At 36.5% G+C, this 22,756-nt stretch overlaps 1 protein-coding gene and 2 long non-coding RNA genes across 3 annotated transcripts; 1 reads left to right on the plus strand and 2 right to left on the minus strand.

Annotated features, from left to right (window-relative positions):
* Positions 1-86: 86 nt before the first annotated feature.
* Positions 87-9,606, plus strand: LOC114262881 (uncharacterized). Its single transcript, XM_082910940.1, is given in 6 exon segments — positions 87-649; positions 2,721-2,798; positions 3,458-3,473; positions 3,621-4,012; positions 4,198-4,282; positions 9,295-9,606. Coding segments are annotated over 6 exon segments (1,269 nt in total). The 3' UTR covers positions 9,430-9,606.
* A 3,557-nt stretch (positions 9,607-13,163) lies between these two features.
* LOC114300130 (uncharacterized) lies at positions 13,164-15,983 on the minus strand. Its single transcript, XR_014350920.1, has 2 exons — positions 14,048-15,983; positions 13,164-13,936 (listed from the first exon to the last, which is right to left on the minus strand). It is a non-coding gene; the product is annotated as an uncharacterized LOC114300130 (long non-coding RNA).
* Positions 15,984-17,816: 1,833 nt separating this feature from the next.
* LOC145807649 (uncharacterized) lies at positions 17,817-20,283 on the minus strand. The gene is made up of 3 exons (XR_014350915.1): positions 19,333-20,283; positions 18,120-18,202; positions 17,817-17,897 (listed from the first exon to the last, which is right to left on the minus strand). It is a non-coding gene; the product is annotated as an uncharacterized LOC145807649 (long non-coding RNA).
* Positions 20,284-22,756: the final 2,473 nt, after the last annotated feature.

The following is a 22,756-nucleotide window of genomic DNA, read 5'->3' on the forward strand; positions in this document are numbered from 1 at the left end:
CGGCGGGCGGCAACCTCACCTTAGCCGTCCGCCGGACCTCAACCTATTCCGCTCATTTTTATACACATACCTTCCCATCACTTGCCATGTCTGCAGTGCTTGCTACTTGTTTCTTTGTTCGAAGGCATCGCATAAGACGAGAAAGGCCTCGAGCTTCACATGTTCGTGAATTCCACAGGATGAGTAGTCGTCTAGTGAAGGCAATGCCAAGCCTAATTTTTACAGCTGTAGTAGAGGATAATTGTACTTCAGCAACGTGCGCTATATGTCTTGAAGACTACAACGTTGGAGAGAGGCTTAGAGTACTGCCATGTCGACATAAATTTCATGCGTTTTGTGTTGATGCTTGGCTAACCACATGGAGAACCTTTTGCCCTGTCTGCAAACGTGATGCCAGAACTAGCACAGGCGATCCACCGGCATCAGAACGCACACCGTTGCTTTCGTCAAGCTCGGCTTCTGTTGCTTCATCTTCGGTATTGTCATCCGTAAGATCATCTTTAGCATCATCTTCAGCAATTCCAATGGCTGATGCTTCTGCAACGCCCCTACATGTGAAACAAGACAATGAAGAAGAAGAACAAGATCAAGAAAACTCCAAAACCCAGAAACGAATTTGCGATTTCTGTGGAGAATCTCAAGCTCTCTTGTACTGCAGAGCCGACTCTGCAAAGCTCTGTTTCTCTTGTGACCAACAAGTCCACTCCACCAATCAGCTCTTCACAAAACACACTCACTCTCTTTTTTTTAATATTTCTTTTCCCTTCTCTATTCTACTGCAGGTCTCTTCTTCTTACTTTTATCTTGGGTGTCCCGTGCCAGTCCGGTCTCCGTGTTTCCTTGTCCACCGAGCACGTTCACTCCCCCAAACTCCTCCACTGCAGCATATGGAGGACCTCCAAATCGGAACATCACGGTGGCCTTCCGCTTCAGCTCCTTATTTTCCGCCTTCAGCACACTTATCTCTGCTCGCGCATCCTTATACATGCGTTGGAGCAGAGCCAGTTGGGAGTTCAAATGCTGCACCTCATTTGTCCTACTCTGCAGCCGGTTCGACAGGTTTGTGACCGCCGTCATGCTTTCCACACATGCCTTCAAAGTATACTGATTGGCCTCCACATCCGACTGCACTGCCATTCTTTGCTCCACCGACCGCATCGGAAAGTTCAACGGAGCAAACTCCGGGGCGCTTGGTTGAGTTTCCAGTGCCACCGCACCAGTTCTCTCTCTCGTTGACTCGTTGAGGTCGGGAAAGAGAGTGAGCAGCCCGCGGGAAGACGATGAAGCCATTTTCTAGGCAACAGAGTGTTATACAGAATCTCTCTCAGAAATCTCTCTCAGAATATCTCTCGCAGGTTTTTTTGCCTCAGCCTCAGCCTCTGTCTTATAGCCGAGGCAGCCACGCGCATCGCGCGCCTCTTGACGCCCGACAAACTGGCACGCCTTTTCATGGCACATCTTTTGATAAAGTGGGCACGTTTTTTGATGGCACGCCTCTTGACAAAATTGGGCACACCTTTTGAGGGTGCGACTTTTTAAGGGTCCGACAAGACTCTGTAAACTGTCCCGACATTGATTCCGGTTAGCTCCATCAAGGGTCCGACAAGACTCTGTAAACTGTCCCGACATTGATTCCGGTTAGCTCCTTTATGGGTCCGACAAGACTCTGTAAACTGTCCCGACATTGATTCTGGTTAGCTCCTTTATGGGTCCGACAAGACTCTGTAAACTGTCTTCTACAACGGTCCGACATGACCCCATAAACTGTCTTCTACAACGGTCCGACATGACCCCATAAACTGTCTTCTACAACGGTCCGACATGACCCCATAAACTGTCTTCTACATCGGTCTGACACCACCTTACAGTGTCCTCTACATGGTTATGACACCCCCATACAGTGTCCTCTACAACGTTATGACACCACCATCCAGTGTCTTCACCAATGGTCTGACACGACCATACAGTGTCTCTTATCCTCTTTTATTTTTATGTATTTTCTTGTTTTGTTCCTCTCTTCAAACTCAAGTTGGTTAGTTTCTATCCTCCTTGAGTTTGCGGGGGGCTGTTAGAATTTACCATCACCTACCACCAATTTACCACCACCTACCACCTACACCTACCATCACCTACCACCAATTTACCACCACCTACTCCTCACCTACCACCTACACCTACTACCACATTTTCTTCTATATATATGATCATTGTAAACAATCAGATATCAATCAATAACAATCAATATTACATAAATTTCAACACTATTCCTGCTCAAGCTGCCCTATGGGTTGATGGAAAAGCTTTGAGTTAACCCCTTCTTGACATTTGAGTTTAGCAGTTGATTTTAAGCCTAAGTGACATTGCCAAAATTTGTGATAAATGTCATGGTTCATGTTTCAAAGAATATTATCTGCCATATTATAAGTTAATCTAGTTTTATAATGGTGAAAGTATACATTTTTGCATGTGGTATTTTCCTGCAAATAACAAGATAATGTGGTTATAAGTAATTAATAAGGTAATGTGGTTGTAAGCAATTATCAAGTATATCTTTTCTGGTTGGATCTTAGAAGAATATGTTTAATGCCTGTGTTTTTACCTACTCTTGTAGTGCAAAATGTTATTTGCCCTGTGCTTCCCTTATATAGTTCATCAGTTCCTTTCACATTGACTAATAATTGTTATCTACGTCTAACTTCGAATTGATTTCTCATACGCAGAGTCATTGAGGTTGATTTATTTCCTCACTTGTTGCAATTGAAATTGAGAGATCTGATCTTCTCTGATTGGCTTCTCAGGTAGTTATTTGAGCAATCATGAATTCATTAGCTGAAAAAGAAGCTAAGGTTGTTGCTGAAAAATTGCAAGCTTCTCTAAAGGAAGAACTTGAGAAGGCTGAGCAGAGAAAATCAGTGCCAACCAGAGGGTAATGTAAATCTACAAAAGATCCATGTGTTCTTTTTCCCTTTTGGGTTTCAAAGATATTTTCTAATTTATGCTAAAAAATTATTCCCTCTTTTTTCTTTCTTGTCAAAATTTATAGATTTTCATTAATTTTGAGAACCTTTCATGCCCTCTTTGGGTTTTCTTGAGTACATTTGCATTCTTCTGCTAAATTGCTTACTTAATTTCTAATGAGATCCACTTTCTGTTTTCCATAAAGAGGCAGACCCCATTCTGGATTTCTTGTCAGAAACTGTATTCTCTGTCTCTAATTTCAATAAAATGTCTACTTAATTACTTGTTGGCTAGTTTTGAAGTATCACCTTTGCATTTGGCTGCAAATATGCATATTCATTTTTTAATTTCTTGTCTGAAATTGCATGTTTTAGTTCAATTTGATTATCTATCTCACTATCTGCTGCTGCTTTGTTAGAAAACTGGTAAAGTATATAATTTAGCCTATTTACTTATTTCATTTTGATATGCTCTATATCAAAGAAAACTTGTTTTGCAGCAACACATTGTTGCATGTGAGTTCAAGTTTCTCTGTAAATAAACAAATGGGCATTAAGTTTCGCCTTTGAAACTTAAGCATAAGAAATGGGACAATTGCTAAGAGAGATTTCTGGTAGTGACAAGAGTAACTCATGATAAATGGTTTTTGTGATATGGATTAGGTTCAAGACTATTATAAGCTTTCTGCTGAGTATGAAGGGAAGCGTGACCCCCAGAAATTGGAGGAGTTGGGGAATGTGCTGACAAGTATTAATGATGGGGATTCTATTGTCGTTGGTAAATCTTTCTTTCACATGCTTAACTTGGCCAACTTGGCTGAGGAGGTTCAGATAGCTTACAGACGAAGGATTAAGTTGAAGAAAGGCGATTTTGCTGATGAGGCATCTGCAACAACTGAATCGGACATTGAGGAGACCCTTAAAAGACTTGTGACACAATTGAGAAAATAACCTGAAGAAGTTTTTGATGCTTTGAAGAACCAGACTGTGGATCTGGTTTTCACGGCACATCCCACTCAATCTGTCCGTAGATCTTTACTTCAAAAACATGCAAGGTCTGTTCTACAACCCTATGGTTTTGCTATCTGCTTTTGTTTTTCGATCTTTTAGTTTAGTTTTTTGATTTTTTAGTTAGTTAGCCACTAGTCACTTCACTTGTAATCTTTTTTTCAATCCAATCTATATTGTTATCTGGTCAGTAGTTGTTTTGACTGAAATTGTGTTATTTTATCCTTTTAAGGATTCAGAATTGTTTAACCCAGTTGTATGCCAAAGACAAAACGCCTGACGATAAGCAGGAGCTTGATGAGGCTCTGCAGAGAGACGTATTTTGCTTCAGATTTGGTTTATTTTCCTGCTATAGGAATGAAAGAATCACAATAAAATTTTATTCTGATTTTCCAATCTAAGGACTAATATACAAATATACCAAACTACTTTGGACAACTCTTAAGGCTGCATTGACATCTCTGTGTGTGTGTGTGTGTGTGTGTGTGCGCAAAATTTACGCTTGCTACCTATAAGAACTAGTGTGTACCCCTGGTGCACATACAAATAATACGTTAATGATTTATTTGAATTTTTGGAGCTGCTAAACTTCTCTTGGCAGGCATTATGGGAATGTGTTAATTTTGAATTAGATAGGAATAAAAATAACTGACCTGTCTTCATCAGATGTAATGCTTAAAACTGTATAAAGAACCAGGAAAGCTACTTTGTTTTAGACAATAATGGTAACAAATAATTTGTTTGTAATGCATTGGGGGTTTGTTCTTGGAGGATGAGCTATATAACCTTTTCCATTGCTTCTGGTTCTGAAGAGTGTAATAGGAACCTATTTCAGCAACTTCTGCTGTCTGCGGCAATAACATCAATAGTGAAAGTCATGTTGTTTTGGGCTTACGCCTAGGTCACTGGCACAAAAGTTTTTTCATATGTTATTTTCATAATTTGCTTAATGTCAACCACCAAACTTATCTACTTTAACGTGAATATGGAAACATATTTCACTTTTGAATTTCAATCTTTATAGCGTACATTTATTGGAGTCTTATTCCTGTTTCATGCATTGTATGATTATACCTATAAGAAACTTGAATTCGAGGTGTTGACACCCCAAAATCACCAAACGGGGTCGGATTAGCACGAAATTTGACATACACGACCGCCTAAGCACGAGAGACTTGTGGGAGAAGACGGGGCTCGAATCAGGTTCCCGGTTTGGGAGTTAGAGCCGGATTTCACTCTTGGCAAACTTGTTCCTTAAAAAACTTGAATTCGAGGTGTTGGCGTCCCAAAATCACCAAACGGCGTCGGTTTAGCACGGGACTTGGCACACATGACCACCTAGACACGAGAGACTTGTGGAAGAAGACGAGATTCCAATCGGGTTCCCGATTTGGAAGTTAGAGGCGGATTTCACTCTAAGTAAACTAGTTCCTTAAGAAACTTGAATTGGAGGTGTTGACTCTCCAAAATCACCAAACAGCGTCGGTTTAGTATGAAACTTAGCACACACGACTGCCTAAACACGAGAGACTTGTGGGAGAAGACAGGACTCCAATCGGGTTCCCGATTTGGGAGTTAGAGCCGGATTTCACTCTAGGCAAACTAGTTCCTTAAGAAACTTGAATTGGAGTTGTTGACGCCCCAAAATCACCAAATAGCATCGGTTTAGCACAAAACTTGGCACACACGACCACCTAGGTACGAGAGACTTGTGGGAGAAGACGGGACTCCAATCAGGTTCCCGGTTTGGGAGTTAAGAGCCGGATTTCACTCTAGACAAACTAGTTCCTTAAGAAACTTAAATTCGAGGTGTTGACGCCCCAAAATCACCGAACGACATTGGTTTAGCACGAAACTTGGCACGCACAACCGTCTAGGCATGAGAGACTTGTAGGAGAAGACGGGACTCCAATCAGGTTCCCGGTTTGGGAGTTAGAATCGGATTTCACTCTGAGCGAACTAGTTCCTTAAGAAACTTAAATTCGAGGTGTTGACGCCCCAAAATCACCAAACGGCGTCGGTTTAGCACGAACCTTGGAACACACGACCGTCTAGGCACGAGGGACTTGTGGGAGAAGACGGGGCTCCAATCGGGTTCCCGATTTGGGAGTTAGAGCCAAATTTCACTCTAGGCAAACTAGTTCATTAAGAAATTTGAATTGGAGGTGTTGACACCCCAAAATATCCAAACGGCGTCGGGTTAGCACGAAACTTGGCACACACGACCGCCTAGGCACGAGAGACTTGTGGGAGAAGACGGGGACTCCAATCGGGTTCCCGGTTTGAGAGTTAGAGCCGGATTTCGGTCTAGGCAAACTAGTTTATTAAGAAATTTGAATTCGAGGTGTTGACGCCCCAAATCTCCAAACGGCGTCGATTTAGCACGAAACTTGGCACACACGACCGCCTAGGCACGAGAGACTTGTGGAAGAAGACGAGAGTCAAATCGGGTTCTCGGTTTGGGAGTTAGAGCCGAATTTCCATCTAGCCAAAATTATTTACTTAATTATCTTTGTAATTGTATAGTTTTTAATTTTTTATTTTTTTTGTAATTAAAATATTAACACATAATTATATTACCATTAATTATTTTTATTTTTTGTTTTCAGATATTTCCCGAGTAGCAGTTTGCTTCTTGTGGAATACAAGCGTGTGAAGATTGCGATTTACTTTTATTTTTGTTACCCACGGAAGAATCATGAAGGAAACTTTTGTTTTTGATTTACGTTATTTTGAATTGTGAACAATATTATGTATTTAAACATTGTATATGTATTATGTAATATTATGTAGTGGGATAATTTTGCTAATGTGTTATAATGAATGAATGCAATAATATTTTTATTATGAATGAATTGTTATTTTTATACTGAAATTTTTATATTATTATATAATTATTGGTTTCTTTTTCAATTATTTTTCATTTAATACAGGTAATTTTTATATTTTTAATAATTTTTTTTTTGAGACGGCACCACATTGCCGTCGCAAATGATATTGGCAGAGTTGAGACAAAAGCCTTTTGCGACGGTACTCTTTGCCGTCGCAAATAATCTTTTAGCGATGGCATATCGTGTTGTCTCAAATATTTTTTTAGCAACGACAGGTATCCTGTCGCAATAAAAATTCTTTAGCGACGATATTTTTGCTGTCGCAAATAACACCTTTAGCGACGACAATATAGTGCCGTTTCAAAAAATCACAAATTTTTTGATATTAATGGCGACGGCAAAATTCCATCGCAAAAAGGCAACTTTGCCGTCACAAAAAAAAAGGCAACGGCAACGTGCCGTCGCTAAAACCTTTTTGCAACCCCCTTTGTTGCGACCCCCCACTTGCCATCGCTAAAAGTCATCTGCCGTTGCAAAAAAACCTTTTGAGACGGCAATTTGAGTATTTGTAACGTTATTTTGCCATCGCAAAAAGTTAATTTTTTTGTAGTGTTTATTTTATGAAAATTCACGAACTAATTGATGTTCAATTTAATTTATAGCAGAATTTAAAATTGAGTTTTAGGTGTTCGGACCTTGATTTGAGATAAATTTGTTGGGTCTATTTTGGTTTATAATTGGACCATATTTGACTTATGGGTGAGACCCATGACTTAGATTTAATTTAAATTGAGTTTATTTAATGACTCACGTTTAACTGTTTGGTCTTTTTAAAATGTGATTGATAATAACCAACTTAGGAGTTGTTATTATTTATTATATAGGATTATAATAAATATTTGATAGTTGATTTCATGGTGTGTACCATTAAACGAAATTTATTTTGTGGTGAAAAAATATTATATCTTTTTATCATTAAGAATGTTAGAATATACTTTTAATTGATATATGTATATATATACATATGTAGATTCATAGATATTTTAATATAATAAAATAAAGTATAATAATAATGATAGAAGAGCAGCCCACGTGGGGCTACTCCATTTCCCATCCCTCTCCTCATTTCACTTCATTCATTTGTCTTCTTTTTTTGGTTCTTGAGCAGCATTCTCTCTCTCTCTCTCTCTCTCTCTCTCAAATTTCTTTTAGGTTTATCACAAGACCTCTTTGATCCACCAAAATCTATTAGGTTTTAGATCATAGTTCTTAAGATCAAAGTGAAGAGTTTGGTGAGAGCAACGTTTTGACCGATGGAGATCGAAATCCAACAAAGTTGAAAATTGGAGTTTTTGCTTGTTTCCTCTTCTAGCTTGAGGTAGGGATTTTTCCTACACTTCCTTATGCATTTTTACTTGATTATAGGGAGTTTAGAGTTGTTAGTAATTTAATTAGAATTTTTGAAAAATTTGTGATTTATTTGCTTAAAAGAGAAATTTTGAGAAAAATAAAAAGGTGATGCCCAAATTGCGAAAGTGTAAACTTTGAATATGTTTGTAAGGTTATGAAAGAGTTATGTTTTAAATTTGAACAAAAACAGACTTCGATTCAATTGGTTTTGAAATTTTTACCGGTTTGTGAGCAAAAGAGCATTTTTAAATAAAACAAAGGAATTACGCTTAACTTTTGGAGCTTTAGATCAAAATAAGATGTCATAATTGAATAATACTTGGAGAATGAGTTTGGAAAGAAAATGATATTTTCTTGGGTATTAACAGTATTATTTTGCTTAATGTATCTGTTGGAATAAAACCGACACGGTTAGAAATGGACCTTGAGAGCTTACCAGACGTAATTGTGATATGAAAACTAGTGTAGTTGTTCATATTTGATGAGACGTGGAATAGATTGTATTAATCAAAAAATTTTGGAATTTAATTGTTTAAATATCTATTTAGATATATCTGTTTTGGGCTATCGGTGGATGATAGCCATGATTGCTGTAGAAATGCATGAGACTTAGGTAAATTGAACCACATTCCTCATTTGTTGCATTGGACATTGCATTACATTAATTTCATTGAAAATGTATTTGCTTTTGAGAAATGTTTGGAAATGTATCAGTTTGTAAAAAGATGAATACTTGGTGAATCTGGGTAGGGGGTGTAGAACCGCGCGGTTAGGTGTCGAGCCTTTCAGTTTATTGGTAAAAATGACAGTGGTAGTGCATTAGGGCCTACTTGCAGACACTCACCTAGAGATTCACAAAGCCTGTATTCATGTAACATATATGGTTTAAAATGGAAATGATTTTATATATGTTATTGCATCCTAGCATTACATGCTTTATAAAAAAAAAAAAGAAAAAAAAGAAGAGATAAATTGTTTTATCATGAGCATGGCATGAGCATACTCCTCTTTAGTCTTGTCATGATTCATATGTTGTGCAGTATATCTCTACTAGGTTGTGGCTCACCCTATAAGGGAAACCATTTCAGGTACAGGTGCTATGCCTCCGACAAGACATTGACTTGGGAGGATTCGGAGCTGAGGCTTCATTTTTGTTTTATTGTTATTTGTTGAATGTAAGCCTGGATTGTATTTGTGTTGAGTTGAAACTCCATTTTGTGTAACCAAGAATGTTCTTGGATAAATTTGTAAGCCTGTAGGGCGCTCATTATCTGTTTGGCTTCCATTTCATACTTGTTGTAAAATGTGTGCTTGGGATTGGAACTGGGGCATTGAGATGCGAATAGCATGTTTTTAGCATTTGGGATTTAATGGAAATGAATGTATGGAATGGTTAGCTATATCTATGTGGTTGTCTATCAGGTGGGTTTTGTAGCATAAATAGATTTGCCCTGCCCAATTTTCGGGGCGTTACAATATAAATAGTTAAATTTTTGCATACAAATTATGAAAATAAAGAAGATTGAAATTTATAATTTAAGTCCCACAATTTTATCACAATTTATTTATTATTTTTTAATTTGTCACAAATTTAATTATGTAATTTTAACCCCCTTGTTAGAATTGCAAACTTAAGTGAGCTCAATCCAAGCAACTTGAGTTTATCTTAAAATTTTTTAAAGATTGAACAACATAGTTTTTAATTAAGTAAGGACCTATACAGAAATTTAAAAATTCAAATTAAATTTGAGTGGACTTGGGTAGAAATACCAAATAACTTGACCAATCAAAACAAAATTATATACATAAATATATAAATTATTTGTGAATTTATTTTTTAAAATAATAAAATAATTAATTAAAAATTTAATATTAATGAATAAAAGAAAAGGCAATATACTTAAGATTTTCAATAGAATTTTTGTTGAAAATATTTAAAAAATACACCTTTTAGAAAGAGATCATTGAATAAAGGGTTGTTTGAGAAGTGCCATATTAATTCGCTTTTTTATCTTTTTATCTTTTTTTTGTCACATTATATCTTTACTTTTTTTACACATCTTTTCGTAAAAAGTAAAAAGTATACTTAATTATTTTTTTTGGGTCACATCACATCTTTACTTTTATATACATATTTTCGCAAAAAGTAAAAACAAAAATACTTATTTAGCACTTTCCAAACTACCACTAGGTTGATATTAAAAAATTTACATTTTATAATGGTTTAAATAATTTAAATTTGATTTTTTAGGAATTCATTTTAATTTAAAAATTACAATAAAATATTAAATAGATTAAAAAAAATTTCTTACAAAATAAAAGTATTTGAATAAAAAAAGGTAAAAAGAAAAATTAATATGGTATTTTTATTTAATATGAAAATAATTCTAGATGAAGAATAAATTATCACCTATAACTCTTTTTTTTTTTAAATAAAAAAGTTTAATGAACTATTACTTTTAATAAAACAAACATTAACGTTTCTTTCTAATTTATTTTAGCAAAAAGTAACTTTTTAACAATTTGAGCCAAAGATATCTTTATTCTTTATTTTAATTTCTTTAATTGACAATTGAAATTAAAAAAAAAAATCTAACAAAATCCACCAGGTTTGGTAAGTACTAAAAAAGTTATGTTTTGTTCTTTTGTTAAAAAAAAAAAAGAATTTATATTAAAAATATTATTGTTCAAGTCCTTATTGTTTAGAAGGATATAATTTTTTTATTATAAAATTTAAGACAAAAAAAGAAAAAAAAATAATAGCCATTAATAATTTGAACACATGTATTTAAAACAAATTATATTTAGACCAATAATATTATGACACATCATTATGACACATGTGAATATTGATTCCATTCTAATTGTAGTAATGTAATTTGAAGAAGAATTTAAATTTGAAATTTTATTTTATAATTTAATAAAGGATGCAAAATTTAAGAAATGAATATTGACCTCATTTCAATTATAGTAACATAATTTAAGTAAGAATCCAAATTTAAAATTTTATTTTAAGAATATAAAATTAATTTATAGACCAATCATATTACAACACCTAGTAAAAAAAAATTTAAACAAGATAAAATAAATGAGAAAAAAGAATTACAACTTTCAATCTTAATGAAATGACAATATTTTGCAATTATATAATAGCATATAGGTATATAGATAAATCATGAAATAGATCATTATTTAAAACTTATATATTATAGAATAAATCATTATAATTTTAAATTTAAATTAATGGAATGCTTTCCATATTTAGTGCCCCTCAAATTTGAATTTTGAAATGAATTAATATACTTTATATTTTTTACTTTACATATTTGATATACTTTTCATTTGAAAATCATAAATAAAGAGATATTAATTAATTTTATTTATTTTTTATTTTTTTTTTGTTGCTTGATTGAGAGTTATTGAGTTTTTTTTAATTATTTATAATAAAAAAATTAGAAATGTTAATTTGAGATATTGGAGCTCCCATAAGACTTGTGGTTAGAAATCTCTTTTTACTTATCTATCTATCTATATATTATATAAGGAAAATGGTGTTTTTAGTCAGAAACCTTGTGAGAGTTTCAATATCTCATACTAATTTTCTTAATTTTCTTATTTTTAAATAATTAAGAAAATCTTCATTGGCTAACTTTTATTTGATAATCCTATATCAAGAAAAGAATGAAAAAAATGAGTTGTTTTACTTTTATAAATGGAATCTTATACCCCTATCCCATTTTAGTGAGGAATCTTGTGAGAGTTTTAATATCTCATACTAATTTTCTTGATTTTTTAATTTTAAATAATTAAGAAATCTCCATTGACTATCTTTTATTTTTTATTCATATAAAGTGAATCTTATACTTCCATCCCGTTTAATATTATAGTGTTGTACATGTTTCAAATTCAATATAATTTAAATTTTAAAAGTTTTAATTAATTAATTATAACCTAGCTGATTAGGCTAAATCATTTTTGATTTGTTAGTTTAACTGTGATTTTAGCGGTTTTATCAAAATATATTGATTAGATTTGTTTGATTCGAAATAAACTAAAGATTGATCTAATTAAAGATTTAAATACTGAGATTGTTTGATTAGAAATAAACTTTCTGTCCAAATAATTGTTAACTTTTATTTTTATAATCTCACATCGGAAAAAGACAAAAAAAAAAAAAAAAAAAAAAAAAGTGAGCCTTTTCACTTATATAAGGTAAATCCTAATATTGTAGTATTGTGTATACTTTAATTCAAGACGGTTTAAATTTTAAAATTAAAATAATATTTAAAAGTTTTAATTAATTAATTTTTGTATAAGTTGATTGGTCATTTGACCTAACCGATTAAGTTGAACCATTTTGGATTTGACCGATTCATCTGTTTAATCACGATTTCTCATACTAATTTTATTAAAGTTAAACAATTAAAAAAAATAATTGGCTAATTTCTATTTAACCATATAAAAATAAAATTCTAATTAGTTTATGATTTATTTTATAATCTCACATCAGGAGAAGAAGAAAAAGAAAAGTTTGTTTCACTATCTATCTATCTATGCATTATATAAAGAAAATGTGATTTTTAGGGAAAAGTCTTCTGGGAGTTCCAAACCCTTATTGTAAAATTATTGAATTTTATTAATTTTAAACAATTAAAAAAATTCTCGTTAGCTAACTTCTATTTACCTTTTATTTTACAATCCCACATCGAAAAAGAAACAAAAAGTGAATTGTTTCACTTATATAAAGTGAATCTTATACTCCTATTTATATAAGCAAAATGAAAATTTTATGCTCCCATATGTAAGTATAACATTTTATAAATACATAATATATATGTTGTTCATCAATTATAATACTAACTATCATATTGACAATGTAGGAATACATATAGAAGACCCACAACAATTTAGATTTTTATTCTTTGTTTTATTTATTTAGTGAATTCTGAATAAATGTAATAAATTGTTATTTTTATTACTTTAATTATGCAATTGCTAATAATTTCAAAATATATTCAACATAACATAAATAGTTTTTTAAAATTCAATTCCGTGCTGATATGCTGGAGAGCATCTCTTCACTCTCTTCACAACCCCTTCTCTTTATTCACAAGTAGGCAAGCAGATGGTGAAGCAATAATTTGAAGCTGTGATAGAGAGTTTCGAAGAGAAAATCTGCAACAAGATTGGGTGGCGGTTTAACACTAAAATCCAGCCGAGTAGACCCGTGAACAGCCCACTGTGTGTGTGTGTGAAGCCAATTCCAATTTTCATATCCCATGTTGTCCTCCAGTAGAAAACGCAGGTCACAAAACTCAACCAGAGTGGTGACCATTACATCTGCACAGAAGCAACTTCAGTTCCAAAAATTCAAAAGAATCAAACAATCTGAACAATCTGAATTTCGGCCAGACGCAACAACAAAGTAACAATGCAAAAAAGACAGGAGTCAAGAAGAGTTGCCAACAAATTTCTAATGCTGTGTTTGGCATGATATGGTGGTTCTTCTGTATCCTAGTTTGTCCTCAAATTCATATCAATTGGTTCATCGGATCAATCCTTGCAATGACAAGAAATTCAATTCCCTTCTAGTGGTGATGGTGACTGCTTTGGGATGGGTTTTGGAGTTGTTGGGTCAAATTTATATGTTCTTGGTGGCCAAAGGAGAGACAAGGAATCTTCATATTCACTCACCAAAGGCAAATATGCAGCTCCCTTACCCAGGTATGTCTATCAAAAAAAGAAAATGATTTAGAAAGAAAATTGTTATGCAAAATTTATTACAAAAAAAGAAAATAGTTAGCCAAAAAAAGAAAAGAAAATGGGGAAGAGTCTCCTAACATTTTCCTTTCTTCTATGAGTCCGGATCCTCCGTCATCCATTCCTGCGGCGCCCCAAAACGACATCGTTTTGGGGCAAGATTTCAATTAAAAAAAAAAGACAGAACAGGAGCAATGGAGGGAGAAGAAGAAAGAAGGGAGAAGAAGGAAGCGACAGTCAAACGAGGCAACCCACAGTCCAAACAAGGCATCAATGAGTTCCAAACAGAGATTTAGATGCTATCGAAGCTCAGGCATCGCCATTTGGTGTCGTTCATTGGTTATTGTTGTTAGTATATTATATTAGTGCTTATTATATGTTAGTGTATATCAACTGTTAGTAGGGTATATTTCCTTTCCTTTCCTTTACTTTATTAGTGCCACTTTCGACTCCTCTCCTATATAGAGGAGTTCAACTGAACCTTTGTAATAACAATCAATAACATATATCAATATATACATAATTCATTCTCTCCCTTTCTCTATACAGTTATTCTTACATGGTATCAGAGCTAGGTTAACAACTTAGTAATTCCGCTTCACCGGCGGGCGGCAACCTCGCCTTGGCCGCCCGCCGGACAAACCCAAATTTCCCTAATTTCTTCTTCAATGGCAGATTCTTCAACAACACTTCACCACCGCAACACCAGATCCGATCACAACCGTTGGATCCCGCTTTTCCTCTCATCAATCAAAACCAGTGGCCTCCTGTGCCATTGCCCGAGTTAGCCAAGTCAGAGCCAACACGCAACCACGCGCCACCCCATGGCGCAAGCTCCTCAGCAGCCGGAAAGATGATGATGCAAAAGTTCACTCTCAAATTGCCCTTGGATCTCATCCACCTTCCTTCTTCCCCGATGTCGCTCTTCAGGAGTTCAAGAATGGTTATCCAAGTGGTGGACTAGCAGATAATCTTCTATGGTCTCAAAATATCACTTCCAAGCAGTCCAGCATCACAGCACCTCTTGATTCCCAGTCATTAATATGTATGGCACGCCAGGAGACACCACTGCTGCAACTCCACGACTGAGCTACCATACAGCTTCCAGCCGTGATTGAGCATTGCCGAGCCACCAGCAGCAGCACCACCAACTACTCCACTGCTGGACCATCACCGCTGCGGCTGCACAGCCATGCCACCGTGGCCCATAGCTCTAACACATTGATACACTCAACATACTCACAAAACAGACATGGGCTGACTCGGGCTCTCCCTCTCGGCTCTATCTCTAACAGAGCTCTCTCACTCTCTCGGCACCTCTCTCTCTCAGCAGCTTTAACCAAAAAAAAAAAAAAAAATACACTGATATACACACGGTTACACCATGCACACAGCACATGTATACACAAGCACACACACGGCACACACCAAACCCATCTCTCTCTTCTCTCTCTGCAACATACACAAACAGCTCACTCTCTCTGCAACTCTCTAGCTGGGTCTCCACTCCGTTGGTGAGCTTTTCCACACTCCTGTTCCCCACTCCACTTTCTTTTCTTTTCTTTTTTATTTATTTTAATCCATCTTTTGCAAAGCAACCGACACACCAACTGTTTTGCACAAACCCATTTTACTTTTCTTCTTTTATTTCTTTATTTTTTCTTTTCATCCATTTTACACCACCACACCCTACCAGCGCATGCTTTCCAGTACTATATTCTTATTCTTCTTATTATTAAAAAAAAAAACAAAAACAAAAACAAAACAAAAAAAAAAAAAAAAAAAAAACGATTTTATTATTCCACCACTCTTCTTTTCTTTAAACATACCACCCTCTCTCCACTCATTCCTTTTATTATTTTTTATTATACACACACTCAGACTCCATGTGCTCTTTGACCCTTTTTATCCACCCTTACACACACCCACACATATATTTTGATTACCCTTCCACACCAAACACTCTCCATTTTTTTTTTATTTGTTCTGATATTCCAAGTTGAAACACACAAAAAAAAAAAAAAAAAAAAAAAACAAACAAAAAAAAAAAAAAAACAAACAAAACAGACGAAGACGGACTGCACACCACACTCCTTTTTTATTCATATCGGGGCTCACCCCGATCACCATTTTACATCAAAAAAAAAAAAACAAAAAAAAAAAAAACCAACAAACAAACAAAAACAACACAACCGCACCCACAGTGGGATTTTTCTTCTCTACTCTACTGCGGGTCTCTTCTTCTTGCTTTTCTCTTGGTTGTCCCGTGACTGCCCAGCCTCCATGCTTCCTAGACCACCAAGCAAGTTGCCTCCTCCCTGCTCCTCCACTACAGCATATGGCGGACCTCCAAATCGGAACATAACGGTGGCCTTCCGCTTCAGCTCCTTATTTTCCGCCTTTAGCACACTTATCTCTGCTCGCGCATCCTTATACATGCGTTGGAGCAGAGCCTGTTGGGAGTTTAACTGCTGCACCTCATTTGTCCTACTCTGCAGCCGGTGTGACAAGTTTGTGACCGCCGTCATGGTCTCCACACATGACTTCAAAGTATACTGATTAGCCTCAATATCGGTTTGCACCGCCATTTTTTGCTCCACAGACCGCATCGGAAAGTTCAACGGAGCAAACCCAGAGGCGCTTGGTTGAGGTTCACGGGCCACCGCATCGGTTATCTCTCTTGTGGACTCGTTGAGGTCTGGAAAGAGGGTGAGCAGACCACGGGAAGAAGAAGAAGCCATTTTCTGGTTTTTGGGCAACAGCGTGTTACCAGGGTATCTCTCTAAGCCAACGAAGAGTTTTTCAGAGGTTTCAAACTGGTTTGATTTCCACAGCCTCCGCATTGATTTATATAGAACATGACGACGCGGACGACACGACGTGCATCGCCGCGTGTCCGGCGCCCCTTTTTATGGCACGCCTTTTGATGACGTGGGCGCGCCTTTTGATGGCACGCCTTTTGACAGATTGGGCACGCCTTTTGAGGGTGCGATTTTTACAACGGTCCGCCATGACCCCATAAACTGTCTTCTACAACGGTCTGACACGACCACACAGTGTCTGCTACATCGGTCCGACATGACCTCGTAAACTGTCTTGATCCCCTTTATCACTCACTTTATTTCAACCTCAAATAGGTTTCTATCTTCACACCTATATGAGTTTGAGGGGGGGTTATACATATATCATGGTGAGAGCATGGTTACACACCATGGGACCCACTTAAGCCACCCCATGGCGCACTCCCTAAGTCGCCTCCTTGGTGCACCACCACAAGCTTCTACAACGGTCCGGCATGACCCCGTAAACTGTCCCGACATTGATTCCGGTCAGCTTCTACAACGGTCCGGCATGACCCCGTAAACTGTCCCGACATTGATTCCGGTTAGCTTCTACATCGGTCCGGCATGACCTCGTAAACTGTCCAGCCCTTATCTACTACAACAGTCCGACACAACCATACAGTGTCTTCTCCAACGGTGTGACACGACCATACCGTGTCTTCAACAACGATCTGACACGACCATACCGTGTCTCCTATCTTATTTTATTTTATTTGTCAGTTTATTTTCCTGTTTTGTTACTCTCTCCAAACTCAAGTTGGCTAGTACCTATCCTCCTTGAGTTTGAGGAGGGCTGTTAGTATATTATATTAGTGCTTATTATATGTTAGTGTATATCAGCTGTTAGTAGGGTATATTTCCTTTCCTTTCCTTTACTTTATTAGTGCCACTTTCGGCTCCTCTCCTATATAGAGGAGTTCAACTGAACCTTTGTAATAACAATCAATAACATATATCAATATATACATAATTCATTCTCTCCCTTTCTCTATACAGTTATTCTTACAATTGTGATGAGAACTCAGAAATGATATTGGTTTACGAATGGACCTCTTAGGGACCATCTATATGGAAAGAACTTGCCTCCCCTGCCATGGAAACAAAGGCTGGATTACCAAAATCCCAAATTATCAACACTATAAACATATATAAGAAAAACCCATAAAATTAAACACAAAAAAAATTCAATCCACAGCAATATATTAAATCTAAATCAAGTTCCATCAATCAAACACAAAAAAAAAATTGAATCCACAACAATAAATTAAATCTAAATCAAGTTCCATCAATCAGAACAAGAAGGTTATAACCATAGCCGATTTTTCTTGACCCGGATTGAAATTGCAAGGAAAAGAACAAGATCGAACCGAACCCCCTCTTTATAAGATGCAATCTGAGAATGAGAATATAAATTAAACCATACATATATATATATATATATATAAGGAGATAAGAAATGAGAGAGAAGAGGGAATTGAAGATGGAGTTTTGAATTACCAAGTGTTGAATCAGTGTGTCATTGTGATGGAAACCCAGAACAGATAAGAGAGGACTTGGATGTAAATGAGGTTTGTAGATGTGAAATGTAAGGCCAACAAACACAATATACATAAAAGATTGATGAGAGCCACAAGAGAGGAGTCTGAATCTGCCGCTGCCTTCCTTCTCCCTTCTTCCTTCTTTCTTCTCCCTGTGGTTTGCTTCTGTTCTGTTTTTTTTTTTTTTTTTTTTTTTAATTAAAATTTTCCCCCAAAACGATTTCATTTTGGGGGGCTGCAGGAATGGCCGCAGGAATGGGCAGCCGAAAATCCAGACTCTTCTGCTCTAAGTAATGCTATACAAACCAAAAAGAATCCGGATCCTCGGCCGCCCTACCCGGCGGCCCTACCCGGCAGCCCCCCAAAACAACGTCGTTTTGGGGGTTTTTTTTTTTTTTTTTTTCTTTTCTTCTTCTTCTTTCTCGTTTTCTCTCTCTTCGAACGGAAACCAGAGGGAGGGGAGGGGAGAGGGAGAAGAGGGAGGAAGGAGGAGGGAGGAGGCTGCGCAGCCGTCCGATCGTCGTCTCGCCTCGCCGGCCGTCGCAGTCGTCCGATCGTCGTCTCGCCTCGCCATCGAAGCTCGTCGCAGCTCGTCGCCGGCAGTCGCATCTCGTCGTCTCCTCCTCCTCCTCCTCCTCCCCCACTGGTTTGGCCCCCTCCAGTCCTGCCTCCTCCTCCCTCCCCCTTCCTCCTCCTCCCTCCCTCTTCCTCCGTCTTCTCCCTCCTTCCTCCCTCTCTTCCTCTGCATTTTTTTTTTTTTTGAAAATTTGCCCCCAAAACGAAGTCGTTTTGGGGGCTGCTGGGTTTGGCTGCTGGGTAGGGCGGCCGTGAATCCGCGCTCAACCAAAAAAACACTCAAGAGGAAAAAATCATCCAGAATGATTGACTTCTATTTTTAAAAATGCGACCGTCAAATTATTTGTTTGTAAAAAATTTTGCATCACAATTTTCTTTCTAAATCATTTTCTTTTTTTGATAGACATACCTGGGTAAGGGAGCTGAATGTTTGCCTTCGGCGCCAGAATATGAAGATTCCTTCTCTCTCCTTTGGCCACCAAGAACATATAAATTTGATCCAACAACTCCAAAACCCATCCCGAAGCAGTCACCATCATCACTGGAAGGGAATTAAATTTCTTGTAATTGCAAAGATTGATCTGATGAACCAATTGATATGAATTTGAGGACAAACTATGATACAAAAGAACCACCATATCTTGTCGAACACAGCATTAGAAATTTGTTTGGCAACTCTTCTTGACTCCTGTCTTTTTTGCATTGTTCCTTTGTTGTTGCCTCTGGCCGAAATTCAGATTGTTCAGATTGTTTGATTCTTTTGAATTTTTGGAACTGAAATTGTTTGATTCTTTTGAATTTTTGGAACTGAAGTTGCTTCTGTGCAGATGTAATGGTCACCACTCTGGTTGAGTTTTGTGACCTGCGTTTTCTACTGGGGGACCAACATGGGATATGAAAATTGGAATTGGCTTCACACACACTCACAGTGGGGTGTTCACCGGTCGACTCGGCTCAGTTCTAGTGTTAAATCGCCACCCACTCGGGTGGGTACACCGATTCTATCTCATGGACTATGTAGCCCTAAGCCACCAGCATACGGCGGTGCTCCTCCGGCACATCCGACAGCACCACCACCACAAGCGGATACGCAGTCTTGACCTTCATCAAGCCCTTTGATAGCCCAACCACGCCCTTCACGTAGCCACCGTTCCGAGCCAAGAACGTGACATAAGCTCGGCTCATCAGGCTCGCCGCCTTGACCAGTCCGGTGGATCCACTCACAACAACTTGAGGAGGAGCCATTGGGGTTTTCAGAAAATTCTATAGAGACAGAGTGGGAAGTGTTTTTGAGAAGATGAAGATGGAAATTTGAGAACGGTTTGGTGAGTTTTTTGGGTTCAATGAGGCATTATTATAGGCGTTGGTGGGTCATGAATTTTCTGGGGAGCAAGGATCCTCTAGAGTGATTTTTTCCTAAAGTTTCCTAGAGTGTTACATTGTGTGGTTGAGATTTATTGGCAAGTCACATCAATTTTTCTGATGTGACTTGCCAGTAAATCTCAACCACACAATGTAGTACTCTAGGAAACTTTAGAAAAATTTCACTCTAGAGGATCCTTGGTGTTTTCTGGGAGGTTGAGATCTGATGATCAGGATAGGGAGGTTTTGGTGTTAAACGACGTAGTTTATTTGAATTAACGGTGTCGTTTTGGTGTCTCGGAATGGTCCTTGGGGAACTTTGCCCATGAGTCGTACTTGGATTAGATGTGAAGGTGTTATCTGATCGGGAACAAATCGGACTGTACGTGTGTCAGTATGTGTGGGAAGTAATCAGATCTGACGGCTGTTTTTCCTTGTGTAATAAAATTCTCTGAAAATTGGATAATATGTAATGTTGGTCGTCGGTGCGTGTAAAAGGATAGCCTAATAGTAAAACAAAATTAAAACGGTAGTGCTTCATATTAATTGATATATTAATTAGTATATTAACATATTAATATAATTACTCGTGCTATGTATATGTATAAATAAATAATTAAAAATTAAATTTTAAATTAAATAATAATTTAAATAAATTATCTAAAATATTTAGTAAAAATGATTTAGAATGAATTAAATTTTATTTATTTTTATTACAGTTACATATAAAATAAGTATATTTTTATTCTTATGTCATTAATTGTCTTCTCTAAATTTTTAATAACAAATATATGTCATAATTTAATTAGTAAAAATTAAAAAATAAATCACAAAAATTATATTTATTTGGCCAATTCTATAGGTCTCATGTGGCTTTGACACAAAGTCTAAAATCTCAAGTGGACTTGACATATCTGGCCAAAGACGAGCAAGGATTCTCTCCTTGAATTCTCTTCTTGACTCCCTCTATGTAGGGTTTTCGGATTCACTTTTAGGCCCAATTTTAATAATTCGAACCGTATATATTTTAAGATTTATTCAGTATACCATACCTATAAAAAATCAAATTGATCGGATATTAGAAAGTATGTGTTCAGAAAAATCGAACTACAAACTATTTTTTAATAAATAGTTTTCCAAACACATACTTTCTGATATCCGGCCAACTTGATTTTTTACAGGTATGATATACTGAATAAATCTTAAAACATGAACGGTTCGGATTATCAAAACTGGGCCTAAAAGTGGGCCCGAAGGCCCTGCAAGGAGGGAGTCAAGGAGAGGATTCAAGGAGAGGATCCTAATTCGCCAAAGACACCCGAATCAGGATCCTCTCTTTGAGGTTCCTACTTGACTTCCTACTTGTTGAGTTATTGGGTTCACTTTTATGCTCAATTTTGATAATTTGAACTATTCACATTTTAAAATTTGTTGAGTATATCATACTTGTAAAAAATCAAGTTGATCAGATATCAGAAAGTATGTATTCGAAAAACTGTTTATTAAATTTTTTTAAAAAATAGGTTTTAGTTCGATAATTAGAACACATGTTTTCTGATATCTGATTAATTTGATTTTTTACAGGTATGATATACGCAACAAATCTTAAAATGTGAATGATTTGGATTATCGAAAGTGGGCCTAAAAGTGAGCCCAATGGCCTAGCAAGTAAGAAATCAAGGAGGAACCTCAAAGAGAAGATCCTAATTCAAGACACCCATTGTCCTAAGTAACTTGACACACTCGGAATATATGGTGCAAATATCTCACTATTCAAACTTAACACAAACTCAACCAACAATATAAAGTTAAAGACCCCATAACACTGTGCTTGGTTATAAGATTTGAAAAGAAATTTAAAAAGAGAAAAAGAAAGTTATGTGAAATGTAAATAAAATATACTTACATTTCACCTAATTTCACACTTGTTCTCTTTCCCTTTGCAAATCTCTTTTCAAAATTTTCAACCAAACACAACGTAAAATGACTTGGCATCTACCCAAGGTGAAAGTCCTCCCTCATCCTAACCCATTTTAGATGTTGAAGGATAAAATTTGAATAAAATATATTGTTATGAAGTCTTGAACTAGTTTTAGAAAAGTATAAAATAAAAAAAAATAGACTTGATGGTAATTTGGAGGGAAAAATGATCCTTATTGTTGGTTTTTAGCTTATGTAGTACAGGATTTGCTAGAATGCCTCATTGATTCGGAGACAAGGCCCAGCCCATACATACAATAGGCAAAGGAAAGACCCACATTTCGTAGATCCCGCCCGGAAAATACAAGTTTGACAGAGGATTGGGAAGGAGAGATGCCAGAAAAGGCTCCAAATGGTTTAGTAGACTTTGTGCAGATATGTGATGAGAGTCGCAAATATGTTAATGAGAAGGCTTGCGTCTATATGTGTGGGGTAGTGGGTAGGCCTATGTACCGGTTTCTTCTAAGATGTATGAGGCTATTGAAGTTACT

This window comes from Camellia sinensis, chromosome 2 (genome assembly GCF_055761805.1).
Source record: "Camellia sinensis isolate YWXY chromosome 2, ASM5576180v1, whole genome shotgun sequence".
NCBI lineage: Eukaryota > Viridiplantae > Streptophyta > Magnoliopsida > Ericales > Theaceae > Camellia > Camellia sinensis.